At 32.8% G+C, this 27,983-nt stretch overlaps 1 protein-coding gene across 1 annotated transcript; it reads left to right on the top strand.

Annotated features, from left to right (window-relative positions):
* Positions 1–25: 25 nt before the first annotated feature.
* LOC132718056 (uncharacterized) lies at positions 26–27,983 on the top strand (the record flags this gene model as incomplete). The annotated part of the gene is given in 14 exon segments (XM_060701665.1): positions 26–620; positions 935–1,105; positions 3,584–3,754; positions 6,077–6,493; positions 16,848–17,174; positions 17,343–17,513; positions 17,969–18,139; positions 19,193–19,363; positions 19,916–20,086; positions 21,480–21,650; positions 22,230–22,384; positions 22,875–22,908; positions 26,886–27,056; positions 27,748–27,983. Coding segments are annotated over 14 exon segments (2,847 nt in total), but the record flags the coding sequence as incomplete, so codon positions are not given.

Genomic DNA, 27,983 nt, shown 5'->3' with positions numbered 1-27,983 from the left:
GTTATAAGCCATTCACATGTTAATATAACATTATAAAACACATGTTTGTTCTTTACCATAGATGGAAAACAAATTGGGGCTTAATTGTGCCTTTAAAGCAGTCTAACATATCAAATTAAAAAGCATAAGGAAGTAATACATGCCTTGAATCTTTCTTATGGCATATTTCGTAACTAGGCTTTTATCTGTAAGATTATTTATTTTGTGAAAATTAAATAACAGTTTTAACTGTCACATCAAAACGGAAGCGTTATGTCTGTACGTCCATTGATTGTAAATTAGCGAAGGTGATATTCAAATCTTAAGTTCCATGAAAATGGATCAGGATGCTATTGATTCTGATATTACTGAACCCAGTTTATGGAAGGATACTCTTGCATATGAAAACACCGCAATCGTCTCCAAAAGACAAACCGGATCCAGGGCACAAACTGTTGACGATTCGCCTTATGAAACACTTAAATTAGAAGATTTAAATAAACCTAAAGTTGAAACCAGAATTCAGGAAAATAACTTGAAGCGACTCAAATGTGTGATATATATCATGACAGGGCTGATAATTGTTCTGTACATTACATTAATCTCTTTGATTATAATTCTATTTGTGCCGAAGCATTCAGGTATGTAATTGTTTCTGTTTGTTTTCTTTGTGTTTTTTGTTTGTTTGGTTTTGTGTGTGTGCTTGTTTTTGTTTTTTTTTTGTGTGTTTTTTTTTGTTTCTTTTTATTTATTTATTTTCATTTTTTTTGTTTGTTTTTTTTTTGTTCTTGTTTATTTTAACTTAATTCATGAAATTAAAAAAATTGTGCATATTAATGATTATATGTTCATATTAAAATGAAATAAAATGAATTTTTTGTTTACTTAAAAACATAGCTCTATTCATTTGAATATCTTTAGATCTATACACATTTTTTTTTTTTCAAAAATCAAGTTGATGGTCATTGGACAGATTGGTCAAGTTGGACATCTTGTGACGTAACATGTGGTAACGGAACGCACATACGGACAAGAACATGTACAAATCCAATGCCTTCGAGTAAGGGAAGTTACTGTTTTGGAGAAAGTGTTCAGAGCAGTGAATGCTTAAAAGACAACTGTCCAGGTAGTGTGTCTAAAGTGTAATAGAAAATATCTTAATTTCAAGACATCAGAAGATGTCTTTTATTGTTTAAATTCACGTTTTAATGGAAAGTTTGAAAAGAAATTTATTGATTTATTGTTATATCACATTTACACATCCGAAATTGTTTGGCTTCAAAATCTTAAAAAAAATGTATTCAAATAATTTGCTAAAACATTTGAGTTTAGCGTTGCAAAACCCTAAACTGACTACCATCTTGAACATTATTGGGCAATGGCTTTTCATTAAGTAAATGCATGTGTAAAATACCTAGTCTCCTATATATATGCCCCATCAATACATTTATAAAATCGTTTCACTTTATAATGCATACCAGATTGTTTTACGTATATCACATAATGGCATATACCGCGGAAAAATCAAATCCTATATTGTTAAAGGCATTTTCCTTAGCATTATTATATCCTATATAGAATTTATCTTAAAATATAATTTACGAAGATTGATCAAAAGGTTCTCGGTCCGATGTACTTTAGGTAGTCAGAGAACCCAACTAATGGTCATACTTTTCAATATAATAGCTTTCTACATCAATGCACTTTGTCCACCTGTGTTCAAACTTGTTTAATCCTTCAAATACAACTCTACTCTGGTCCTCAAAGAACTCATTGACCGCCTCTATGACACCTTAATTGCTTCCAAGACGTCTACCACGAAGCTTGGTTTTCAGTTTCGGAAACAGATAGAAGTCAGAGAGGGCCAAGTCCGGAGAATATGGAAGATGGGGAAGAATTTCAAAGCCGCAATCAAATGCAGCAGCCATCGCAACTTGGAATGTGTGAGCTGGTGCATTGTCGTGCAGAAGCAGAATTACTTGAGTCAGTTGCCCCTCCTTTTACGCGCGATTTTTTGACGCAGACGTCTCAATTCGTCTGGATAGTACGTACCGTTAATAGTACGACCTTACTCAAGATGGTCAATCATGATTATGCCCTGACTATCCCCAAAAAAGTGAATCCATCATCTTCCCTGCTGATAGCACTATCTTGAATTTCGCCGGACGTGGTGAGTCTGCGTGCTTCCATTGCATGCTCTGATTTTTTTATTCTTGATCGAAGTGATGAACCCATGTTTCATCCTGAATTACGATACAGTATTCATGTTCATCCTCGTAGCGAGACGAAAGATATCTTGAAATGTCAAGCATGGCTAGTTTTTGGTCGTCAGTCAACTATCTGGGAACCCACTTGGCAGAACCTCTGACATGCCATAGACATCAGTCAAAATTGCTTGAACTGAATCAAAGGTCATACCCATTTCCCTAGCGATGCTTTGCAGGTCTCGCCTTTTGTCGAATATGACCAGATTGTGCTCAGTTTCGGCAGTTTCATCGTCGGTGGCCTTTTGTGGCCGCCAAGGCTGATTATCAACTCTATTGCTTTCCCTGCCCCTCCTAAATTCAGCAGCCCATTTTGTTCACAATGCTGTAGGAAGGGGACTCCATCCTTAGTGTATCCATGAAGTCTTCATGGAATTCCTTGGGGACATCCGTATCTTACAGAGGTACTTAATGACTGCTCTTATTTCAACTTTCTCCATTTGGTCTAAATGACACACCCCTCTACTGATCAAAGTATGTTTTATGTTACTTAATTGGTGTAAAACCGCGTGTACTTCGGTTAGTAATCTTAAATTAGATATCGGTATCGACGTATCATGAGTAAATGTCAGTGCAGTGGCTAAAAGTATATCAGACCAAGAACTATTTGATCATACCTCGTATATATAAAAGCATATTTTCCTGCGCATCGGTCGAAAGTTCCGCTATTGTACACTTGCTTATGTAACTTTGTGTATTTAATTCGCTGCTAACAGCATAAATTATTTCTTGAGAACTTGCACAAATTGAGTTCCAGCAAATAGTGAAATCGATTGTATTGGAGAAGCGTTACAAACCGTTGAATGCTCAAAAGACAGTTGTCCAGGTACTTCTAATGCTAGAACAATCTTCAAAAAAATGGCGAAAAACCTGAATGAATTTGATTTTTAGTTCAACCTGAACAAAATATTTCATTATATCCTCTTACACAAAGGCATCTATGATTTTTTAAAATCAAACGTGTTTTTTCTTTGAGGCTCTTTAATAGCAAAATGAGTGACAATTGTTCAACCGTTCTCGAAACACTCTGTGGTTGCTCTACTCCATCACTTTCAGGACCTACGTGCTCTTTACAAAAGCGTTCGTGCTTCTGAAATACTAAAATACGAGAAACATAAATTTAGTAACACTTCTGCATCTTCTTAAACGTCTGTTTAGATGAATATCTAAGGTTTGTACAAAATCAAGTGTTTTAGCGCTTATGTCTCTTAAGGAGGATAGGACAGTTTGAGTAACTACTACATGTACTAGTTATAAAGTAATCTGCATTTCATGCAGTTTGAATAATAGACATATATGAAAATAGTTATAAGTTTGTTAATTGTATTGTTAATTTACAGTCGATGGTCGATGGGCACATTGGTCAAACTGGTCTTCATGTGACGTAACATGTGGTAAAGGACGGCAACTACGAATAAGAACATGTACGAATCCAATGCCCGAGAATAAAGGAAGAGATTGTATTGGGGAAACTTTACAGAGTAGTAAATGCTCAAGAGGAAACTGTTCAAGTATGTAATTTCATATCAGATAATAAACCGTTTTAAAAAATCAGGACACGACGATAACCTGAAAACAGCTCGGGTTTGCCTATTTTTAAATCTGGTGCTAAGGAGGTTCAGAAAATTATCATTCTATTTCTAATTTACCAAGATATATGAACGACATATTGTCGTGCCAATTACACAGTTATTTTGTGAATACCAGTTTCACATATAAAGTACTGTCCGTCTTTTAAAAAAGAACATTTGGTTTATACAGCATTAACAATACTAATCTATGCCTGGTTAACTGGTGTCAACTCCCGAAATTTAGTTGGACCCTTATTTCTTGATCTTAGAAGGGTCTTATACTTTGTTGACCATGAAATCCATTTGCATAAATTAAAACATTACCATCCCTCTGAAAAATCTATTAACAAAATTGGTGTTGGGAGATTACAATCTAAAATGCTCATAATAAAGCCAAGTGTTCCTGAATGCTTCATATTAGGACACTTATTATTTTACCATACTTTTATAATATAGCGTTTTTCTGTCAAGACGTAAACGTAGATTTATCAGCTGACGAAACTACTCTTCCAAATTATTAGATATTCAAATGAAATTACTTCTGAATCTTCATCTATCATAAACTGGCATGCACAAAACAACATTTTTCTCCATCCTGAGACAACCACTCATGATTACTGGATCTAGGCGAAAGTTAGAAGCAGGTCAGGACACACAATACTATCAGAAAATGTTATTGTACAGGAGGTATTAGATGTCTGTATTGGCAATACGTTTATTGGCACCTCTAATATTGTGATTTTCTTACTTAAGCATGATGATGTGGAATAGTTTAGTGTAAAATCAAGTACCTCACTACAGTCCTTCAAATATAAATGTTGATTTTATTGCGGTTACTGCTTACAAATGTTTTATCATTTAAAAACATTTGAATCTAAAGCAGTGAAGGCAGGTGATTAAAGTGTGTCACCTGGATCACACGCCTCCATAGTCCCTTTTCTTTATATACAATTTCTAATGTCAAGTTTGTATAAGGTAAGTCAATATCTATTTCACGCGTTTCGTTAGTAAAGCGTGAAATATTTGTCTATTCGTAACGTGTATAGTTTGTAATGTAAAGTATTGGTCAGTACTTGTGCACTAGTTTTACGTGCTTGATAGTGTAGTATTTAAAGGTTTATGTGTATGAAATATTCATTCTACCAGACGATTCAGTACAAGCAACATTTTCTAGTAAAGATAATAGAGTGGAAATATATATATATATGCACATAATGTTTTTTAATTGTCGTAAAACATTAGCTGAAAATGTAAAAGTAAAAATCAGACTTTATACATATATGTACATCAATCGTTATTGTACAAGTTAAAATCAGATTTTATGCATGTATCAATTGTTATTATATAATCATTAAGAAACATCTTTTTTCTTTTTTGAAAATTTGTAGTAGGGTTTTGATAATATTTTAGAAAATTATGTTTTTTTGAAGACAAAATAAATATGAGTATAATTTTTCTTTTATATATGTATTGGCTATAAGCGCTTATAATTATGATGCTATAAGGTTGTTGAATTTAACTGTTTTATATTATTCATACGTAAAGATGTTTACAATAATAATTAGATAAATCTATTTATGGTTTTCAATGGCAAGATTTGTCATAATGAATATTGAATTAGCGATGTTCATAACTTTATATCCACAAGGAATGAGGCCCGACATTCAAGCGATCTGACATTTGACAAACGGGCACATGTTTTTCAGAGAAATTTCATTTATTTTTAATGTTTTTCATCTCTGTTGTTTTCCTGGGCGAGTCAGTTCGCATACTTAATATTTCTGTCTTTCCTTTCCGGCGTAATTAATTTTCAAAACAGTTATACACAGACTAGTCCTTGTGTTTTTTCTCTTTTATTTTTAAGAAAAGAAACGTATACATTTACTTGAGATCTCGTGGATATTTGGTTATATTATTTTTTGCAATATCAAAGCTGCTTAGCTTCATTAACTGCTGTTGAATTTGTTCCTCTCTGCAAAATAAATCGCACGTCTGGTATTGCATTTATGTTTTTGTTATTTCTTTAAACGAATGATAGTGAAGAAAAGACTGTTCTATCCAGCTAGCTAACGGAACGTCGGTGGTTCTACTCAGGTACCCGTTCGTGCCTGAAATAATGCACGGAAGGGCACCTGAGTTCTTCCTCCACCAGTAAAGCTGGAACGTCGCGATATGGCATATACTGTGTCGATGTGACGTAAAACCAAAAACAAACAAACAAGTCAATATTGTCAAAATATGTATGTGTGTTATATATTTCAGCATTCATGTCTGCATTCTCGGTGAAATTTCCAAAAACCTACAGTAATATCAATGGAATTTACAAACTGACCTTTTACAGTACAATTTACCAATATGGTAATGATTTTAATATCTCAACAGGAACGTACACCTGTAGCAAACCTGGTGTTTACCATTTTTCTGCAACATTGGTGAAGAAGCGGTCAGTATCAATGGTTGATCTTGTTTATTGTCATCTTTACAAGAATAATCAATCTCTAATCTATGTAAAAACTGATCCAACTGATGATGACACAGACAAAGGAAATGCTGCTGTATCCCAGTCTATCGTGATTAATCTTAACGTTGGGGACACTGTGTACCTAACTAGATGCAGCAATGCAAGCACAAGTATGGAGAAGTGGTCGTCGTTTACTGGATTTCTTCTATATGACAATAATTAAAATCGGTGTTAGTCCAGAAAAGAGTGTTCTTTACCCTATTATGCATATTTTCAATACGCATTGTTTAGAACATAACAATATTTGTTAGTGGTTGTGAAAAATTAGATATTTAGCGGCACTGTTACTAAATAGTGACTTCATCTTGTTATGAAACTAAAGCCGCACGACACAATTATGGAGATATTTAGTAAATTAAGTAATAATAACTTAATGCGTAATAACTCTTAAAGTAGACTTTAAAAGGCTTACTGACAGTACTGGTTATAACAATTTTGTCTGAAGCTCTGTTTTGCTAAATGCAATATAATCAGAAAAAGAGGAAAACTTTCAACTAATTCAAGAGTATATTGTTGTCATTTGATGGGCTGATGCTAAGTTCTCAATATAATTGTATTTGTCGTAATGTTATTGAAAAACATGTGTATTTATCAAATCTATAGATTCGAGAACAAAACTTAGATTTCAATCTCAGTAAATATACTACTCATATTAATTACCATCAAATGATAACGGAGTTCTGAATCTACATCTATGCTCGAATATCGTATTGATATAAGGTTTTCTATTTGAATTTATCCTTTACTTTTTTTTCCTCTGAAATGTATATCTTATAGTTATATTTAATTATGTTATCATCCACATATTGCACCTGTTTCTTTTTAAGTTTCCGTCATTGTTGTCAATTCGTATAATCTCAGTGATCGTGTGCACCAACGAAATCAGCTGCTATTTTTGTCATAGCACTGTCACTATAACCGCAACGCAGGGTTATGAAAGTAACACAGGAAATGGGAAATAATAACTCCGAATCTGTGCAATATGTATACATGATCGGAACGAGCAATATGGTAAATAAACGGATCAATATATTCATGGTGAATCGATTTTAAACATAAACTATATATAATATGAAATGCTCGAAAATGTTGTTTTTTTTCAAGAATGATATCCTGGCTACCATATGGACGACGACTTGGGTGTTTCCTCGATATTTATACCATTAAATCAAATATTACATAATTGATTTTTATTTTAAGTTTATCCAAGATAAATTCAAAATATGTTTTATTGTACTAATTGATTACGACAAATTACCATAGGTAGTCAGGCTGTCATTTAAACACACTCGCGAAGACATTTATGCGGACAGTCGATTATTGCTTTTGTTTCGTTTACATGTACTTTCCGTGTTTCTCGTTAGATCATATCTTGCACAAGGTCGGCGTAGCGATTTCAAACTTCCTGGGTTGTTACACATTCCTGCGTTGCTTGATGTTGTTACACTGTTTACACTCGGTAATATACATGAAATAAAATAAGCACGTTTACATGTATTAGAAATGCTAACGGTGTAGCGAGTGTTTTCCGTTTACTTCATGCAGATAAACAAAGGAACTGTACAAAAAGTTAAATAACCTCTGCATGAGTTTTCACATAACACAAAATTAATATTTTAAGCGAAAGAAATGGGGGCAACTATGCTTTTGAAAATTATTTACTTAAAGGACAAAAATGACAAAACATCGTAGAAAATGAAAAATTGGAAGGAGGCAGTAGCCGTAAGTAAATAAGGAAGATAGGGGGAAATACTTTTACTATATTTCCGCTTAGTGTTTTGTAGAAACTTTTTTACAGATTTTATTTAATTCAAATTAATCATATCATGACACCACTATTTTATTGTTTGAAATATAAATGTCTAACTGACTTTGTATTTTATCATTGTCCATATCTAAAGTGTCATATATCCAACTGATTTTTATGGCTAAAAATGACAGTTAACATGCCTCCTTTTTGTAACAATGTAGGTTGATATGTTTTAACTTTTTATAGCGGGGAAACATATAATTTAGCTGCTTATTTTCTATTTATCTTTGTCATCGGAAATAAAAAATGATGCTGCAGAATGGATATCAGAGAATCCAGTGAATGCGACAAAGCTTGTATATCTAAAAACACACTCTTTCTAATGAGAGAGCCTGTCGCATATCTGATGCATATATGATGCATAAGTGATCAAGATCAATGTTATGTGAATCAATAGAATATTAAAATGCACAAACAAGTTTAAAACTGAAATTAAGACGCAGCTGGAAGACGTGATATTCCCGGTATATCATGACAGCGCTTAATATTATTTTTATAATGTTCTTAGCACGTGGAAAAGCATACCGCTGGAATTTGGTGTTTTATGGCTATGTGTTTTCACTTAAACGTGTAGAAGCAGCAAGATTTCTCTCGTTTTATTGTAAAATTGTGTTTGAAATTAACAAGCTATAGTAAACCGACAGGTTAGACGTCGTCTAAGTGAAGTTGAGATGGACAGGGGTATTGGAGTGTTAGTGGCTGGCCGATCACAAAGGCACGTTGCCCATGTCCCTGGGATATCCCAGAGCGTTGTATCCAGGATGTGGAGCCGATTCCAAATGACTTGAAATGTCTTGCAGGGCCACGCCGGAGGACGGGAACGTCAACGACTCATCCCAGGACCGATTTATTGTGCTTCAGGCCAGGCGCCAGCGATTCTCGAACGCTACTAAATTACGTAACGACTTCCAGAAAGCAAATGGTGTGTGTGTAATCACACACACTGATAGAAACATGTTACATGATGCTGGGTTGATGTCACAGAGGCCAGAAATTCGCATTCCTTTGATACAACGCCATATTCTATTTTGCATTGGGCGCAGACTTCAATCACATGGACAGTTAATGTTTGGACCCCGGTCCTCGTCACTGATGACTCAAGGTTTTGTGTGGGCTTCAAGGACCGACAGACAAGGGTTTGGAGAAGTTCAAATGAAAGCTAAGCTTTAGAATGTGTTGCAGAACACGTCCGTTTTTGCGGGGTTCAGTCATATGTGAGGGGAATAAACGTTCAGGGGAAAACGGACCTACACATCATTGAAAACGGTACACTGACAGAAGTGAGATACGTCAATGAAATCTTAGACGTTCATGTACGTACGTACGCTTGCGCAGTCGGCCCTGATTTCATTCTTATGGATGATAACGCCCGTGTACACAGAACCCACATCACAAACCGATATCTTGAGGTAGCAACTTTAGTCCGTATGGATTGGCCAGCGATTTTCCGGATTGAAATCCAATTGATCATGCTTGGGATATGCTACAAAAAGCCATTTCTTCACGCCAGGGCCAACCAACAACAGCTCAGGAGCTAAGACATGCATTCATAGAGGAATTGGCCCAAATTCCTCATCACAAAGTCCGTAGGCTCATTAGCAGCGCAGCATGCAGCGGCGATGCCAGGCTGTATTTAATGCCCGCGGACACCGTACTCGGTATTAAACACCCTATAAGAAACATTTCCTGATTTGCAAAATTATTTTTATTCCACTATGTGATCTCCAAAATGTTGACGTTCGTCCAGTACACTCTTTCCGCAACAGACACACGTCAAGGAACACTTCCATTGTCATTATTGTCATAAAAAATAAATTCCTGACCAAATATATTTAATTCCTTTTAATCAATTTTCACATTTATTACAAATACATAAAAGTAACACACTGTAGAAAAAGTGATCCTAAGCAAATAAAAAGTAGTATAAATATAGAAATGATAGAATAAATACACACACGCTACCGAATCGATATGCCAGTCCAATTACGGCACAACACAGTGACTTTTAGAACAGTCGTGAAAGCATAGCCACCGCAAATCCACCATCACAAAAATGATGGTTTCAGATTAGCTTTATAAACAGTCACAAACTGCACTACACATTGAAACTGGCTCCTGGCTCACATTCGCATATATTGAGCTTCTTTATTACAATATAGGAGCATGTTTCAAAGATGTATGTTCTATATAATAGTTCTAATAATAGTAAAAACTATGGGTTTTTTTTACATCTTTGGTGAAAAAGTGCACCTAGTATCTTTTACGATCATATATTAACAAGTTATTATCTTACGCCGTTAAATCCATTTGAAAAGCATAAAAGACGGATTTGCGGATTTTTTCATGTTAACTCGTTAGGTCATCTTTATATTTTTCAATTGTATCTGTTTTCATATTTGATTAAATGAGTGTCGAAATACCTAACAGAAAGTGTTAATTATATACGATTTACTTTAATATTTAAAGTTTTTTTTTTCTTAAGTATTTGTCACGGCATGACCTTGATGTAACCTATGTTTGAAATGCAAGGACATACAGTTCTGACATTATTGTTATACTTTATCGGTGTATAATTGAGATAAAAGCTGAGTCTTTTTATTGTATGTATTTTATAATATAATAGATTTGTTCATGTAAACAATAATGTTTCGAATATGTACAAGCTCATAAAAATGTTTTCATTTCTATATAATATCAATTTAGTAAACATATTCCTACAAACGACTTGCAGTTTTCTTTTTAATCTTTCAACCCTTATATGCCATAAAATCATTTTCGTACAAAAGTATATTGCATATATGTTTAACCGGAAGGACAATTGATTAACTATCCATCCGTCTATCTGTCCGTCAGTCCGTCTTTCCGCAAAACCTCGATCTCGTGTAAACTCAAAAAGTACTGAAATTATTTTAGAAAACTTATTTTCTTCCTATCCATGAAGGAACTCGACTGAGGTCTAAAATCCATAAAACATAAAATTTGAATTTCTTAAATTGTTCAACCGGGAAAACAGAGAGAACAAATTGAAAATCGTATAATTGTTCTCTTCTTACCCGATTGGAGTAAATAATGTTGAAAAGCTTTTTAATTTTGTGTCAATTTTCACAATTGAAATAATAGTTCCTGATAAAACGGAGTGAACGAATAAACTGAAATATTGTTCTTGGTCTAAAACTACATCAAATGGAAAAATAATCTTTGGACAGTATTGTCAGTCCCAACATTTTAAAAACATTTACAACTGTTTTGAAAATTAAATGAAGTTGTTGCATAATCCAACCTCCTCACATGGAACAATCCAGCTTCCCTGACAGAATTCGAGTTCACGACGGCGATGAGAAAGTTATTTGAAGATGGCGACCTCAACCGCTCGGTCATGGAAGCCCAGGCGTATTAGGTAATGACTGTTGTTCTTCAAGTCCGCTCTGTGAAAACGCATACTATGACTGAAAATTGACTACTCTCGCTGTCGTATTGGTCTGAAGCCGGCTGCTGTATGTTCTTGGAATGACATCGCAACCGGTCAGCAATGAAAAATGCAGAACAGTAGTTTCATGGAACATTTACTTCACTTTTAGTTTGATTGTCATGATGGAATTTAATGAACAGGTGACCCTTCGATAATTTGTTTTTGCCGGTATCAAGCGCAGGCGAATAAGTGAACTTATAATTTGCTATAGCCAAAACATACAAATGTCAAGGAGACTTTCAATATTTTACCGGTAACACGCGAACATATTCAGAATATATTAAGTTATCCGACAATACCGAATACATGTAGTATTAATATTTTTAAAGACATTGCTACGAACCAACACTCATGTTTCTAATAGATTATTAAATTCCTCATTTTCTGTTAATGCAGGTTTACGCGGCACGTTTAAGGTTTAAACTGAATGTCGCGTTTATTATGTGGTTAACGCATTATATAACAAATAACTCTATTTACTGAAATAGATATCTGAACCGATAAAATACATTATATTGCCAACAACTGATTTATTTGAAGTCATTTTCAATGATTTTATATGTAATTTGATCTTTCATTTTTATTTAAAGTTGTCTTGTCAAAGTCATCAACAACAACTGTGTCCAATTATGATTGAAATTTGAGCCCCTTTAAATATATTGAATACATTAAATACTATTAAGCCGTTGAAAGTATATAATTTTGATTTAAAGCGCGCTGTTAGCGTTCCATTGAAGGTGCGTCAATGAAAAAATACTCTTAACTGCAAACCATTCATTTTTTGAGTATGTGATAGATAGAATATAATATATGTGCTGATTCAATGTTTAATTCATTGAAATCGTCGATTTATACAATATAATGCTCCCCGGAGGCTCGAAAATTATGATTTTATTCAACCCTTTCAATAGATTTAGTAAATTATGTTTATATTATTTCACACACTTGAATGTTGTACGTAAACAAAATTAAATGTTCCAGAGAAACATATAATGTTGCTGTTAAAAGTATTTTTTGTTAAGCAATGTTTTCGTGCATGTGTCATTTGCTGTTGTAGATTATAAATATGTTTAAATCATACAGTTAATTTGGAAGTATTCTTTTTCGAAATTCGAAAAGGTGTTACTTGTAAACTAAATACAACAGCTATAGAAGTTAATAAACTTTAAAGTATATTTACGAAAACAAATCGTTTACCATAAATGAAATTGCAAGTACTGGGTTGACAAAACAGCATGCGACATGTTATTTTTAGAGTGTTGCAATTGCTAAGTACGTTCAGGAGTATAAACTTATTTGTCAATTCAAACCGTATACAATTATAATTACGGAAGGTAATATTTGTCGGTTTGTTAATGTACTGCTATGAAAAAGACTTTAAGTTGAGTCTCTCTGAAGATAAACAACAAGATGTTATTGTCGCATTTAATAATACTTCCAGATATCCTGATGATATGTTTAATTTAGATAATTCTTATTTTGATCAAATGGTGTCTGACATTTATCCGCATGAACTACAACTTAATAAAACGAACTCTTGAAATTTTAGTACATCATTTTTGGATCTTCATATTACTATCAACAACAATTCTATTCACACGAAAATCTATGATAAACGAGACGACTTTGACTTTTGTAATGTTAATTATCCACATTTAGATGGAGACGTACCCCATGCAACATCTTACGGGGTTTATGTTTCTCAGTTAATTAGATTCGCTAGAGCTTGTAGCAACGTAAAGGATTTCAACGAGCGGAATATTTTTATTACCAGCAATCTTCTAAAACAGGGCTACCACTTTCATAAATTACTGAAATATTTTACTTAATTTTACAATCGTAACTTTGATTTAATTTCTAAATTCAATATTTATATAAAAACTCTTCTGCGACAAGGCATTATCCAGCCTGGTTTTTATGGCGATGTGATTTACAAACTTCGTAAGATTTTGGGTCATGGTAATTTTTCTGCTGTTTTTGCTAAAATCATTAAACGTTTTATTAAAAAAGGTTATGACCCTACTATTTTAAGACATACTGCATGTTTAGTGTTCAACCCTTTTACAGTTGGACACTACGCTTTCCTCGTTTGATTACATCTGACGGACCAAGTGGGAGACTCTATGATGGATAGTTCTTAAAGCCCTTTGGGACTGAATTGTCTTAATGTTCGTCTTCTGCCTTGCTTCGTCGGGCCCTTGTAGATGATGTTCTTGTTGCTCTGTCTTCCTTTAGGACATTGAGTACTTTTGTTATGGTCATTGGGTTTACTTTTATATGTTCCTACATGATCATTTTAGTATTTTACTTATTTTACCTTTTGTAACCATGACAATTGTTAGAATTTCACTTGGCGGGGATTCATTTTATTTACACTGTCTCGTTTATAGAAACATGGTGGGGCTAAGAGCGAGGTTTGGTGCACCATTAACCGGTTTAAACTCCCCAGCAGTCATTATTATGCTGCTGACCGTTCCAAGGCGGCGCCCCTCTGTGTTCCTCAGATGTATGTCTATGTTGTTTCATACTGTTTTGGTGACACTTTTGCTTGTGTCCCTTGTTGTTTTCTCGTCTACGGTAAGTATCTTCCCCATTACCCCAAGTAGTTTTTATTTCTTTGATTACCCCCCCCCCTTCCCCCCGGTCTCCTGTCCCCTTCCCCTTTGACTTTGTGGGCCTATTATTCAATCATTTATTTGTTTTCTTTGAATTCCTAATCAGTTACAAATTATTTATCATTTAGTGATTAACCTGTCCGTGCTCTGTCTTTGCCCTGTCCTGTTTTTGTTTGGGGTCCGCCTGGGCTCCTTGCCACTGGTTCTTGTTGCTGGGTCATATGGGGGTTGCGTTCATTGAACGCCGCCTTTCCTTGTTGATCTTGTTTATCATATTTTATTATAACTTAAATAACTTTGGTATTAAATCTGCACTCGTTCAATATCCTTAAGTTTATATATGTATAACAAAAAAATTTGATGAATTCATACAGAAAGATAATTATGAGTAAGAATGAAGATATTCAATGCATTTACTTAAACCTGTATATAAATTAAGTTTCCTTCTTGAATAAGAAAATGATATATTACATTTTAAGGAACAATGAATTGTATAAACTAATGATTGAGACATGAATCGTGTGAATACTTGAATAAAGTATAACTTTTTGAAATTTTATAAATAAAATTTTAACAGACCTGTAAGTTTATCATTAACTCAAACCAATATACGTAACGCTTGACCGATTTTGACGATAAATATGCAAGATGTGTCGGTGGTTAATCAATAAATAATCGATCGATATATATTTTCTATGGAAGCGCATTGTGGTCACATCAACCATACAAATATTATTATTGATATTAAAGCTTTGTAATATCAGGTGAATACAAAACGCAATATAAATAAGAAATGTATATAAATCTGAGTTTTAGGCTTTTAAGCAACCGCAATGTAGAGGGACATAATAAGTACAAATATTTTCTTAAATATCTTGTATATTGAATGTAATTAATGTAAAGATACTATTGAATCTTTTAAACATTTATGCTTGTAAGTGAAGTATCAAATATCAGTTAAATATGCCTAATCTGCTTCGAGATAGATATATGCAATATGTTATATGTCCAATTGCCACCCCTTTATCATTGTGGAAAACCTGAAACCTGAAAACAATAATCATTATCTTCCTGAATGTCACTTTTATAGTAAATTTCGTATATGCCTTCTTACATAAGTGCGACGAATCGCTCAAAATGTCTCTCTCCATATTCTCCTGTTCGGGGATGCTTCTCTTTCTCAATTAGATCTGATCTTATTTTCTCTTCGTCTCTTACTGTCTTTAAGTTGTTGTCTGTTAATATATACTAAAATATTCATTAATTACTAATAATATGAGTTCCTTACCACAAAACATTGATTTGTATTTTATTTTTCAAAGTATTTTGGCATACTTTGTGGCATACAATCAATAAAGACGGTTGTTGTACACACTTTGCAATATGATTGTATACTATTTACATGTACATCAACCAGGCATGTATAACTTTTTTGTAATTAATCAATTATGGAGATTGACTTAAATAAGCACCTAATGCTTTCGTTAAATTCGTCGATTATGATAGTATGTTTGTTGATATATTTTATGTTGTAGATCTAGTCTGATCATATAGCATATGCAATAAATATGTTTAAACTAAGTGAAAATGTAATTTCAACTATAATTTTGCAATTTGCATTTTCCGTTCTTTTTACTAGTTAAACAACTATCTTAAATGCTTAATCGAACATGAAATTAAAGTTTATATGAATAAACATAATGGATCGTGTTACTCATATGTTTTATATATTGTGTTTACGGCAAAGCCATCTAATACAAATCAATCAAAAATTAAATTAAATATTTGGGATTCTTCAACAATTCCGGCCTTTGCAGAAATCGTACAAATAGACAACAATTCTAATGCCTTTTCATGTAAACAATGTTAAAAAACTAAATTTGAATGATATCTCCAAAAACTACAATGCCAAGAGCTTGGGTATTTGGCATGTAGCATCACCTTATTATCATTTAGTTTACAATTATTGGGGAAATAATGGCAAACCCAATGTTACCTTATCACTGGCTTTAACATTTTAGCAATGTGTCTCATGTGAGCAATAAAGGACCATCACGCCCCTCTTGTCTTTAGTACATTCATCTTTCTTAGCCAAAATATCTAATGTTGCTTAGGTGTCTAATGTTCTAACTCGAAGTTTGACGGAAAGTGCCGAGAAGTAACAATTTTAAATGGTATAGTACAAATTTAATCAGTGCAAATTATTAAATAATTTGTGCAAGACTTATTTTATCCTTTAGATTGTAGAGCTTGACGTGTTTTTTCCTTCTTTCGTCGACAAAGTGACTGTTCCCGTACTCACTGCTGTCTGATTTCTAGTCTCTGAATTTTTAACTCTTGGTTACATAAACTGATAATGAAATTATTGATTATAAATGCAAATGTAATGGCCTTTATAGGTTTCCGTATATAACAAATCGTTGCAAACGAGTTGTTGTCTGGCACAAGGAAGTTGGAAAATAATTTGTTATTCAATCATTCTCAACATCTAAGATGTTTAAACTCGGGGATTGTGTTACAGCTTTTACCACAATGACTTTGTATAAGATATAATAATTAAAAAATAATGCAATATCGTTCCACCTGCTAATGATAATTTAGATCAAATATATTATAAGTTGAATTCATAATTTTAAATAAAAAATACAAAATGGAATTGAGTGATATTGAAATGGACAAAAGTAGATCAAATGATGAAATTGTATATGAGAACTTAAAGATTTCGACCGAAAGTTGTTCTACCGAACCACAGTCAAAGAAAATTGAAGAGGAACCTTATGAGACATTGAAATATGGTGACTTTGATAAAAGAAAAGTTGAAAGTGGAGATGACGACACTGTAAAGCGACTGAAATATGTGATTTATGTATTGATAGTGTTGATAAGTGTTCTTTACATCACTCTTATCACGTTGGTCATTGTACTGTTCGTTCCGAAGGAACCAGGTACTTTTTATTGTATTTTATATTTATACTGTCACAAATATTATAAGCTTAAACATTTAAGTTGATTAAGCTCAAAAATAATTCCAATAATTTTTTTGTCATGCTTATATAAGTTTTTTTTAACTCGCTGTATGCATTGAATACATTTTAATAATCATTAAAATCCAGTCGACGGTCGTTGGGCACAATGGTCAAGCTGGACCTCGTGTGACGTAACGTGTGGTAACGGAACACAACTACGAACAAGAACATGTACTAATCCAATGCCTGCGAATAAGGGAAGTGACTGTAATGGAGAAAGTTTGCAGAGTAGTGAATGCTCAAAAGACAATTGTCCAGGTGTTTACTTAAAATCATATAATATAAAACATAAATAAAGTTTTAGAGGCAGAGAAGAATAAGCATATCGTTTTAAATTCACTTTACTTGAGAATTTTTAAAATAATGCTAAGTTGCTGTACTGAAATTTAACCATGACACATACAAAATTGTATAGTATAGTTCCAGTTGCTTTGCGGTTTCCCGTTAATGTTTATCTATAATTTGTCATCAGAACATACTATTACACATTGTACACATTACTAGTATTACAAAATAAATCATGTATCTATGAAAGCTCATAGATCTGTTCAATATATTATTTATTGTTTTACTTTAAATAAAAGTTGCTTCTTTATTTTGGGTGAAAAAAAAAACAAACTTTAGAGCAATTAAGTCTCTAGTAGATATCAAAATAACAAGGTTTTTTTTCATAACACAATTCACAAAACAAACACATTCTAAATCATACTTAGTCGATGGTCAATGGACACTCTGGTCAACCTGGACTTCTTGTGACGTCACTTGTGGACATGGAACTCATCTACGTTCGAGGACATGCACAAATCCAGTTCCGACTAATTATGGACTCGATTGTACTGGAGAGAGTTTACAAAGTGCTGAATGCTCAAAAGGAAGCTGTCAAGGTATTTGTATTATAAAATTCAATTATATAAGAACACAAATATCGCCTTTGATGAGTTTGGATTCAAGTGTTAGATTATTTATTTTGGACAACATAAGAATTAATGAAGAATATACATTTACTAGATGTAAAGGAGGTATTGTATAAATAAAACTTTGATGCAAAATCAATAAAACAATATATTTCAATATTGTTCAGAAACTATTATATTTAAAAGAAAAAAAAACAATAACAATAAAATTCGTATATAAAATATGATAACCAAGATATGATAACATACAAATAAAGACTATGATTAACTCGTGAATGCTAGACTTTTAGAAAATCAATAGTGTAGGGTTTTTCCATCTAATCCGGTTGTTCAAACATTTAACCGTAATAGCTTTTCGGTGACATTTGACATGTCGGTCATCTAATAAAAGAAGATACAATTTGTATGAAAGTAACCGTTAATAATGCGGAAATATATTGTGATTTTATGGCAATATTGAACTTAGATTTATATTTCGGGAGAATTTTTGTTAGTTTCTGTAATTCATTATGATTTACGCTTACGATCTTAATGATACTATAGATCTCGATACTTAAATCAATAAATACTGCTCGATGGTAAAGTGGAAAGAATGACGGAACGTGGCCACGTAGTTGCATGTTCGATTGTGTATTTAATTTCTAGCATTCTTTTTCAATTTCATTATTTTGACAAATACATATTTTTTTAATTTCATAAATTTCAATATGAAAAGTTGTCAAGTTTTCCAAAATGTGAAACAAAAAACATATTCGAAAACATAAAAATCACATGTTGTACATTTTCCGTTATTCTTTTTATTCTGGATGACCTCTTTTAATTTCAACAACAGTTAATAGGAATGTACAAATAATGAATATAAATTTAGTACTATAAGAACGTTGACGTGTGTGTTCAGTTTTCTTGTGTAAATAAAGAGTCTAATTAAATAGTACTGTTACAAATATTAAAAGATTGTTTTTCAAGCAAACAACAATGCATACTTTGATTTTGTGTTTATAAATGATTATTATTAAAACCCAGTCGACGGTCAATGGGCTGAATGGTCAATATGGAGCTCGTGTGACGTAACGTGTGGTAATGGAACTCATCGTCGTACAAGAACATGTACAAATGCAGTGCTTACGGATAAGGGAGTTGATTGTACTGGAGAAAGTTTGCAGATTAGTGACTGCTCTAAAAGCATCTGCCCAGGTGTTTGCTTCTTATAATTTTATATATGTAAAAGACGACATAAGTTTGTTGTAGGTTTAGTTTTCAAATTGAAACGTATAAAATAATTATCCTGCTTTTCTGTTTTTAAACTTTTATTCAAATAGATTCGTTTGAATTCAAAATCTAAATAACGTTTTAAGACAACTAAACGTTCATACATAACCTTTCATTGAAGGAATTTTTCAAACAACGTTAGCTTATCTAGTTCTACATTATAATAATAATAATAATGATAATAATAAAGACTTTATTTAAAGAGGCAACATAGTTAGGCATGCCCAGTCTTCCCTATGAGCCTCTATAAATCTGCCCAGGTGTTTGCTTATTATAATTTTATACATTCAATGTTTCATTCGTTTATATTGTTAATAACTTTTATATTCTAGATAAGACTTGCGTTAGACTCTATCTCTGTCTCTTTCCCTCTGTCTCAGACACTTTCATTCTCGCAAAATATTCTAAATTGTATGAAACTATTTTAAGATTGAAATAAAGAAAGAACACATTCTGTTTAAGCATATACTATTTTAGTCGATGGTCAATGGGCATATTGGTCAAGCTGGACCTCTTGTGATGTCACATGTGGACAAGGATCTCGTCTACGTTCTAGAACGTGTACAAATCCAGTTCCAGCGAATAACGGACTCGCTTGTACTGGGAATAATTCACAAACTGCTGAATGCTCGAAAGTGAACTGTCCAGGTCATTTCTTTTTTCAATGATATGATTTTCTGATAGGAATAACTCAAATTGACATTCATTCCTAAATCAGCATGCCTTCAGATTCGTTCTACTTTTTCATAACTTTTGTAATTTTTTAAAAAGTTGAATATTGTGAAGCGAACAAATAAAGTAATGAACGCACTGCAAACCGTACTTAGAATTTACGACAAATACTAATATAATACCTTGTTAAATATGGTGATAATAACTGCAACATATCTTTAATTGGATAAAACATGTAAATTATGTATTTAATTGTGAGTATAATGATTCATTATTCTTAATTCTAAGTTCATTTTTCTCAATGTTGATTATCTCGAAATATTTTGGCTCATCTGCAGGCATGCAGCTAGTCTACTGAACTCAATCATTATGTTATTTCAAACTAATATTATTAAGTTTATTTTTAATAGTTAAATACAATGCAAACTTTAATCTAGGTTTTAAAAACATTTTATAACCTTGCAGTCACTGTGCAGAATCTTTTTTTTTTTTTTTGAAAATTCGGAAGCGCTGCACAGTCCTTAACTGTTCGTCGCTCGTTTTGAATTGGCATGATTTATAAATGATACACAAATGTTTATCTTTGCCATGATTTAAGAAATAATATATCCCAAAGAGTGATTTATCGCTATTTTAAATACACTGCTTGGAGTTTCGATGCAAGGAATTATATCACGAGGTCGTAGCCAGAGTGATGTAATGATGCGCATCTGAACGACAAAGAGCAATTTTATCAAGCGATAAAATTACTGACTTGGATATACACATGTATTAGTTCAATTCTTTTAAGATATCAACAAATAAATGCTGCCGTTTCTGATATTAAAATTGCGCCTGATTATCTTATTTTCAGCGCGTTGCATTTTTAATGTTTACGTCATATGTCAAATGGTTACGTCACTTGTCTGAATTTAGAAAATCAACAGTGCTTTTATTGCATAGTAAAACTCACTTTCGGACATGTTAGAATATTGCATTATATGACTGGAAACTTTTATACTTATAGGATACATATGGTGCACCACTCAGTAAATACAGCAATACTATTCATTCTTTATAATCTCCTTCAACAAAAGTTTATGAAAAATATTGCAAAAACGAAGAGGAATTAAACACTTCTGTTAACGCCTGGTAATTATAAAAATTCGGGAAACAAAGTGATCCCTCGGAAGCATTAATCACAACAACATTACATCGAAAATTACAGACTCGGTATAATTGAAAACTTACAACAACTTTATAAATAGAACGGGAACAAATATACGAAGCTATTATATTGATTATCATATAGGAATAAAATCAATTTGATTGCTGTATTGATTCTTATTTCATATCTTAATTAATATCTTAACATTACATTAAATTCCAGTCGACGGTCGTTGGGCTCAATAGTCAAGCTGGACCTCGTGTGACGTAACATGTGGCAATGGCAAACATTACCGATTGCGAACATGTACGAATCCAGTGCCTATGAATAATGGAGATGATTGTATTGGAGAAAGTTTGCAGAGCGGTGAATGCTCAAAAGACAACTGTCCAGGTTTTTTTTTCTTTAAAATTGGTGTTTTTAGAAAAACAGAGTAACTACGATAAAAAGATAGATAATTGATTTAACTTTTATTTTCATCTTTTCTGAATACAGATAAAAATAATCCTACTGATAAATTGTTTATCCACACTTGCACATACATAAACGTTTTGTTCCTTATTATTCAGAGGGTAAAGACAACTATATCTGTATCAGTTACATGCTTGTCATAATGATTTACAAAATATACGCAAGCAATTTCGATAATGAACAATAACAATTGTACATTAATCATTATTGTATATAGCTTTTGCAAAGTCATTTTGACTCTAACGTTTCAACTCAAATGTCAAGATAAGTAGCACCTACCAGAATATAAGCAATTGCATGATTAACTTACGTCTTCCTTTAACAAAATTTTTCATGTCAAGGTTGTCGAGTCAATCCATATCTATATTCAGTGGTTCTATTTTGGTTAAACCTTTGAATGAGTTAAAAAATCTATTGTAAAGTTCTAAATCAATATTTATAAAACATATCTTAAGATTCAAATACAAATAAACTTATAATACAATCAAAGATATCTTTCAGTCAATGGTCAATGGGCACATTGGTCAAACTGGACTTCATGTGACGTCACGTGTGGAAAAGGAACTCATCAACGTTCTAGAACATGTACAAGTCCAGTTCCAGCGAATAGTGGGCTCAGTTGTACAGGAGAGAATACACAAAATTCCGGAAACAAAGTGATCCCTCGGAAGCATTAATCACAACAAAATAACTTAAGAATTGCAGACTCGGTTTTATTGAGTCTGTACATGAGGGATAATGAATAAGTGCAACATCCCTCACGCCCCCTAGCACCGGCTTGAGCGGTACTCAATTCTCAACACTTTATAGTGCTGGCATCAATGATCCCGAAGGACCAGAAAATATAACAACACTGAAGTGAAGTACGGGGCAACTTTTTACGGCTGCCACACGGCACTTGACACCTGCTGTTGTGAAGTACAAAATTCCGGAAACAAAGTGATCCCTCGGAAGCATTAATCACAACAAAATAACTTAAGAATTGCAGACTCGGTTTGATTGAGTCTGTACATGAGGGATAATGAATAAGTGCAACATCCCTCACGCCCCCTAGCACCGGCTTGAGCGGTACTCAATTCTCAACACTTTATAGTGCTGGTATCAATGATCCCGAAGGACCAGAAAATATAACAACACTGAACAACACAAACTGCTGAATGCTCAAGAGACGGCTGCCCAGGTTGTAATAGATGTAATTATAAAGAAAATGAATAATGCTGTCAACCGTATTTTTTAATTTGAATTTTTTTGGCTAAATGCGGAAGTTCATTTAATTTAAAATACTTGCTATCATCGCTATAGGTTCGATTCCTTTCGGGGACCTTCGATTCTTTCATGCAAAGAAGCTATCCGATAAGGTAACAGAACATCGGTGGTTCAACTCAGGTTCCCAATCGTGCCTGAAATAATGTACGGGGCAAATAGGCTTCCGCTTCCAGTAAAGCTGTAAAGTAGAGTCACAATGTGGTCTTCACAGCTTGGCCGAACAAAAAAAACCTTTTTCAACACCATCATCTCTAAATAACGATGTAATAACCGCGATAAAATTGTTTTCATGCTTAGATAATGCCTTGTATTTAATATACGTTTTGTGAATGATATGGCGTTAATGTATAAGGTAGATAGTTTTTCAAATACATATGTTGAGACTAATGCAAATGATTATATGATGACACAGAATGGACTAGGTTATTTGTAAGATTGCAAGCATTTCTAATACATATAAAGTTTTCAATGACGAGTAAAAATGATTCATCATGTAATTTTTACATGTATTAATAAGTTTATTTTAAAGAGTTTAGATGCAATGTTAACCTCAATCTATGTTTAAACACAAATTTTAATTACCTTGCATCAACTGCGCCAAACCAAATTACCTTGTTATGATACAACGAATTAGAATTCGGAAGTGCTGCACCATTCTTACCTATTACTCGTTTCATTTGAAAAGCCATGATTTGTATATCACAAAAAAATGCATCTATGCCATTAATTAAGAAATAATATATCCCAACAGTGATTTATTGCTAAATAAAATACACCGCTAGGAGTTACGATTCGAGGAATTGTATCACGAGGGCGTAGCCAGAGTGATATAATGATGCGCGTCTGAAAGACAAAGAGAGTTTTTATATAATTTCAATAATGAAGTGGATTAGACAACTTCTAAACTTCTTTAAAGCCGAGTAAGTTGCATTAGAAGTTTATGAGGTTGCTTATATTGATAATCTGGTTACTGGACATATTCTCATTAATTGAACCAATTAGAAAATGATTCATGATGTAATGTTTCACATTTATTAATAAGTATATTTTAAACAGTTAAATGCAATGTGCAATGATAACCTCAATCTGTGTTTTAAATACAAATAAATAATAATTATCTTGCATTAACCGCGCCAAATCAAAGTACCTTGTTTTGATATAACGAGTTTTAAGTCGGAAGTGCTGCACCATTCTTACCTATTACTCGTTCTATTTGAATTGCCATGATTTATATATATATATATACAAAAAATTAATCTATGCCATTATTTCAGAAATAATATATCCCAACCGTGAGTTATCGCAAAAAAACTACGCCAGAGTGATTTAATGATGTGCATCCGAACGACAAAGAGTGTTTTTATCAAACGATAAAATCACTGAATTGGATACATTCGTTTCTCAATAAATGTAAACTAATAAATGTTGTCGTTCCTGATATCAAGCTAAAAAGCGTACTTATTTTCAGCGCGTTGCATTTTTAATGGTTACGTCATATGTCATATGTTTACGTCACATATCTAAATATAGAATACCAACAGTAATTTAATTGCATAATAACAATCACTTTCGGTCCTCTTTTGTAGAACATTGCATTATGACTGGCAACTTTTATTTTGACAGGATATGTATGGTGCACACTTTAATGATAATCATTCAGTCAGTTCAGCTATGCTATTCATTCTTTATGATCTCTTTCAACAAAAGTTTATGAAAAATGTTTCAATAATGAAGTGGATTTGTCACTTTCTATCAACGCCTGGTAATTAAAAGGTTTTACCTTTATCTTATAACTTTATAAATTGAACAGAAACAGAATAAACAAAGCTTGAAAATTGATGATCGTATAGGGAATACAATCACTTTGATTTTGGTACGAGCTGTATTAATTCTTATATATTTATATCTTAAGGTGACAACAGACACTTTCCGTGGTACTCACATAAATGTAATTTAAACCAAGTTATTTTAGTAATAATTGTTATTTATTTAATCTTTATGCATTAAATGTCGCTGATCAGCATAAAAAATAACATATTTGAAAAAAAATGCTTTTGTAAATGATTGATTTTGAATAAAAATCCTAAAATTTTAAATCGTCATATCAAAGTCATTTTTTATTTTTTTGTCATCAAACTTTTGGAAAATAACCTTACTTATATTATCTGGGGAACAGTGTCTCAAATGTTTTCTATCTTTTCTCAAAAAAAATATTACGTAACGTCAAACATTTTTATGCGACTTTTTTCACCATACATATTACGTAATTCAAGATAATTAAGTCGCTGATTGAGCAAACAAAAATCCCTGACACGGTTCCCTCCGTAAATGAATTTCCTTTCATGTGCTTTAAACCGCATGTTAATTGCTTGATTATTAAAAAAGTTATGCCGATTCAAAGTTAGTCCGACCCGCATCAAACGAAGTGTCATAAATCGGCTGTTCTCTCTCGGACCCCTACGTTTCACGCTAAATAATTGCATAATACACAAATATCGCACCAGAGAGGGTCACAAGTTGCGGTAACATACTCTAACAACATTTATGACCCAGTGACATCTGACCAATTAAAAAGCTGCTGATTAATATCAGTTTATAGCCGAAATTTCTTCAATTCTTAACGTGATTTACTGTTCGTCTGGTATCTTTCGCACATGTCACGTGACTATCGGTAAAATTTGAGGCACTCAGTGGGGGGAAATGGAACGCATTTGCGCACCGCTAGCGGGGTATTTAATTGTTTCCTTTTTGAAGTTTATTATTATCATCATCAGCATTATTATTGTATTATACCAGTGTCACTCTGCCTGTGTATTCGTGTATGAAATTCCGTTAAAATATAAAATAAAATAACAAAAAACTGAGCTTCTGACAGTCTTTTAAAGTCCATGGTAGATGTACAAATAAGAACAGGATATTATATATTTTTCCACCAAATTTGATAATGCTTCACATATTTTAATAGAAATAAAAGGTATTACTCGATCATTATGATATGGCCTTCTTGACTTCTATTATGAATATCATCTATGCACGGCATAGAGATCCAGTTTCTACCGGGATAGACAATAAATTTCATACTTTGTCCCAGATTTATTAGTACTGTGTCCAATTTACTGGCGAACAATTTATTTTCACTGAAAATATATATTTTAATATCTTTTTTTTATTCATAGAGAAATAATCATCCTTAGACAATCTAAAATGGTTTAGAAATTTGTCAGGTACACCTTACCACAAGTCATATAGGCGTTCACATAAAAATGTTGTCTGTTTTTGTTGTTGTTTTACTCGACATTGATAGAAAACGAGGTTGAATGTAAAGTAAGCCCTTGAATCCGTACAAAAGTCTATCAACTCAATGTAATATCTATCAGATTAACGGGACAGACAAATTATTTTCACACATTATGGATATTTTAGCAACTACATTTTTATTCAACCCCGTGGTTGTGCGATTTGCCGCTATGCTTAATTATTTATGTTACGTACATTGGCCGACAATTTCTCAATTTATAAAAAAAGCTAAATGTTGAGATATTCATAAAAGATGTACGGTAGTTGTACGATACATGTATTACGAGAAGTATGGACCTGTAATTCACGGATATATGGAACTACCGATTTCCCTCATTGATGCCTCAACAGGGGGCGGAGCGTTATCGATAATCGACAGGTTACGCGAGTAGCAGTTACAAATAGTATAGGTACCGTTTTAAAACGTTTAAAAACACATTTTTTGGACTAACTGCTTCCAAAATTAAATCACGAATGTGTTCAGAAAAGGTTGATAAATCTACTTAGCAAAAAATCTCATTTTAGGTATTTTCAGTGATAATTGACTCCGTTGTCACCTTAACACACTTCTTTAACATTATTATTTAAATCCAGTCGACGGTAGTTGGGCTCAATGGTCAAGCTGGACCTCATGTGACGTAACATGTGGTAATGGAAAACAACTACGGTTAAGAACATGTACAAATCCAGTGCCTATGAATAATGGAAATGACTGTATTGGAGACAGTTTACAGAGCAGTGAATGCTCAAAAGACAACTGTCCAGGTTATAGCTCGAATTTTGGTTCATACACAATAACAAAGTTACAAATGAGACAAATATAGATATTTCATTTAACTTTTCATGTCATCTTTTCTGAAAAAAATTATCCTACTGATAAATTTTTATCCACACTTGCACATACAAAAATGTCTTGTTTCAAAATATTCAGTAGGTAAAGACAGCTTTATTTGTATCAATTACACAGTCTTATCATGATGATTTCCAAAATATGCGCTGCAGTTTTGATAATGAGCAATTCATAATGTACATTAATCATTATTGTTTATAGCTTTTGCCAAGACATTTATTACTCGAACCAGTTAACTTAAATGTCAAGCCAAGTAGCATCTACCAGAATATTGGCAATTGCATTATTAACTTATGCCTTCTTTCTACAAAATTGATCTCCTTCAGTTTGTTTAGTCAATGCATATTAAAAAAGTCGTTCTGTTTTAAATTACCACATTGTATACTTATTTTGATATATATCATGTTTCTATAAAATAAGACTATAAATAAGTAATAAACTATTTTATTTTCATGAAATTTGCGCTGATATGGGTAAAACCTTTGAAGTAAATAGTACAAATATCTATTGCAAAAGGTCTTAATCAATATTTATTATTTATAAATTATATCGTAAGATTCTAATACATAAAAATGAACTTAATGTATAAACGGCGATATCTTTTAGTCGATGGTCAATGGGCACATTGGTCAAACTGGACTTCATGTGACGTCACGTGTGGAAAAGGAACTCATCAACGTTCGAGAACATGTACAAATCCAGTTCCAGCGCATAATGGACTCATTTGTACAGGAGAGAATACAGAAACTGCTGAATGCTCAGAAGACAGCTGTCCAGGTCGTAATATGATTCAATATAGATTCAATATAGATATAATTATATGGAAAATGAAAGAAAAAACG

This window comes from Ruditapes philippinarum, unplaced genomic scaffold (assembly GCF_026571515.1).
Source record: "Ruditapes philippinarum isolate M1 unplaced genomic scaffold, ASM2657151v2 ctg9444_1_1_1_1, whole genome shotgun sequence".
In the NCBI taxonomy this organism is placed as follows: Eukaryota; Metazoa; Mollusca; class Bivalvia; order Venerida; family Veneridae; genus Ruditapes; species Ruditapes philippinarum.
This window is presented reverse-complemented; position numbering and strand designations above follow the sequence as displayed.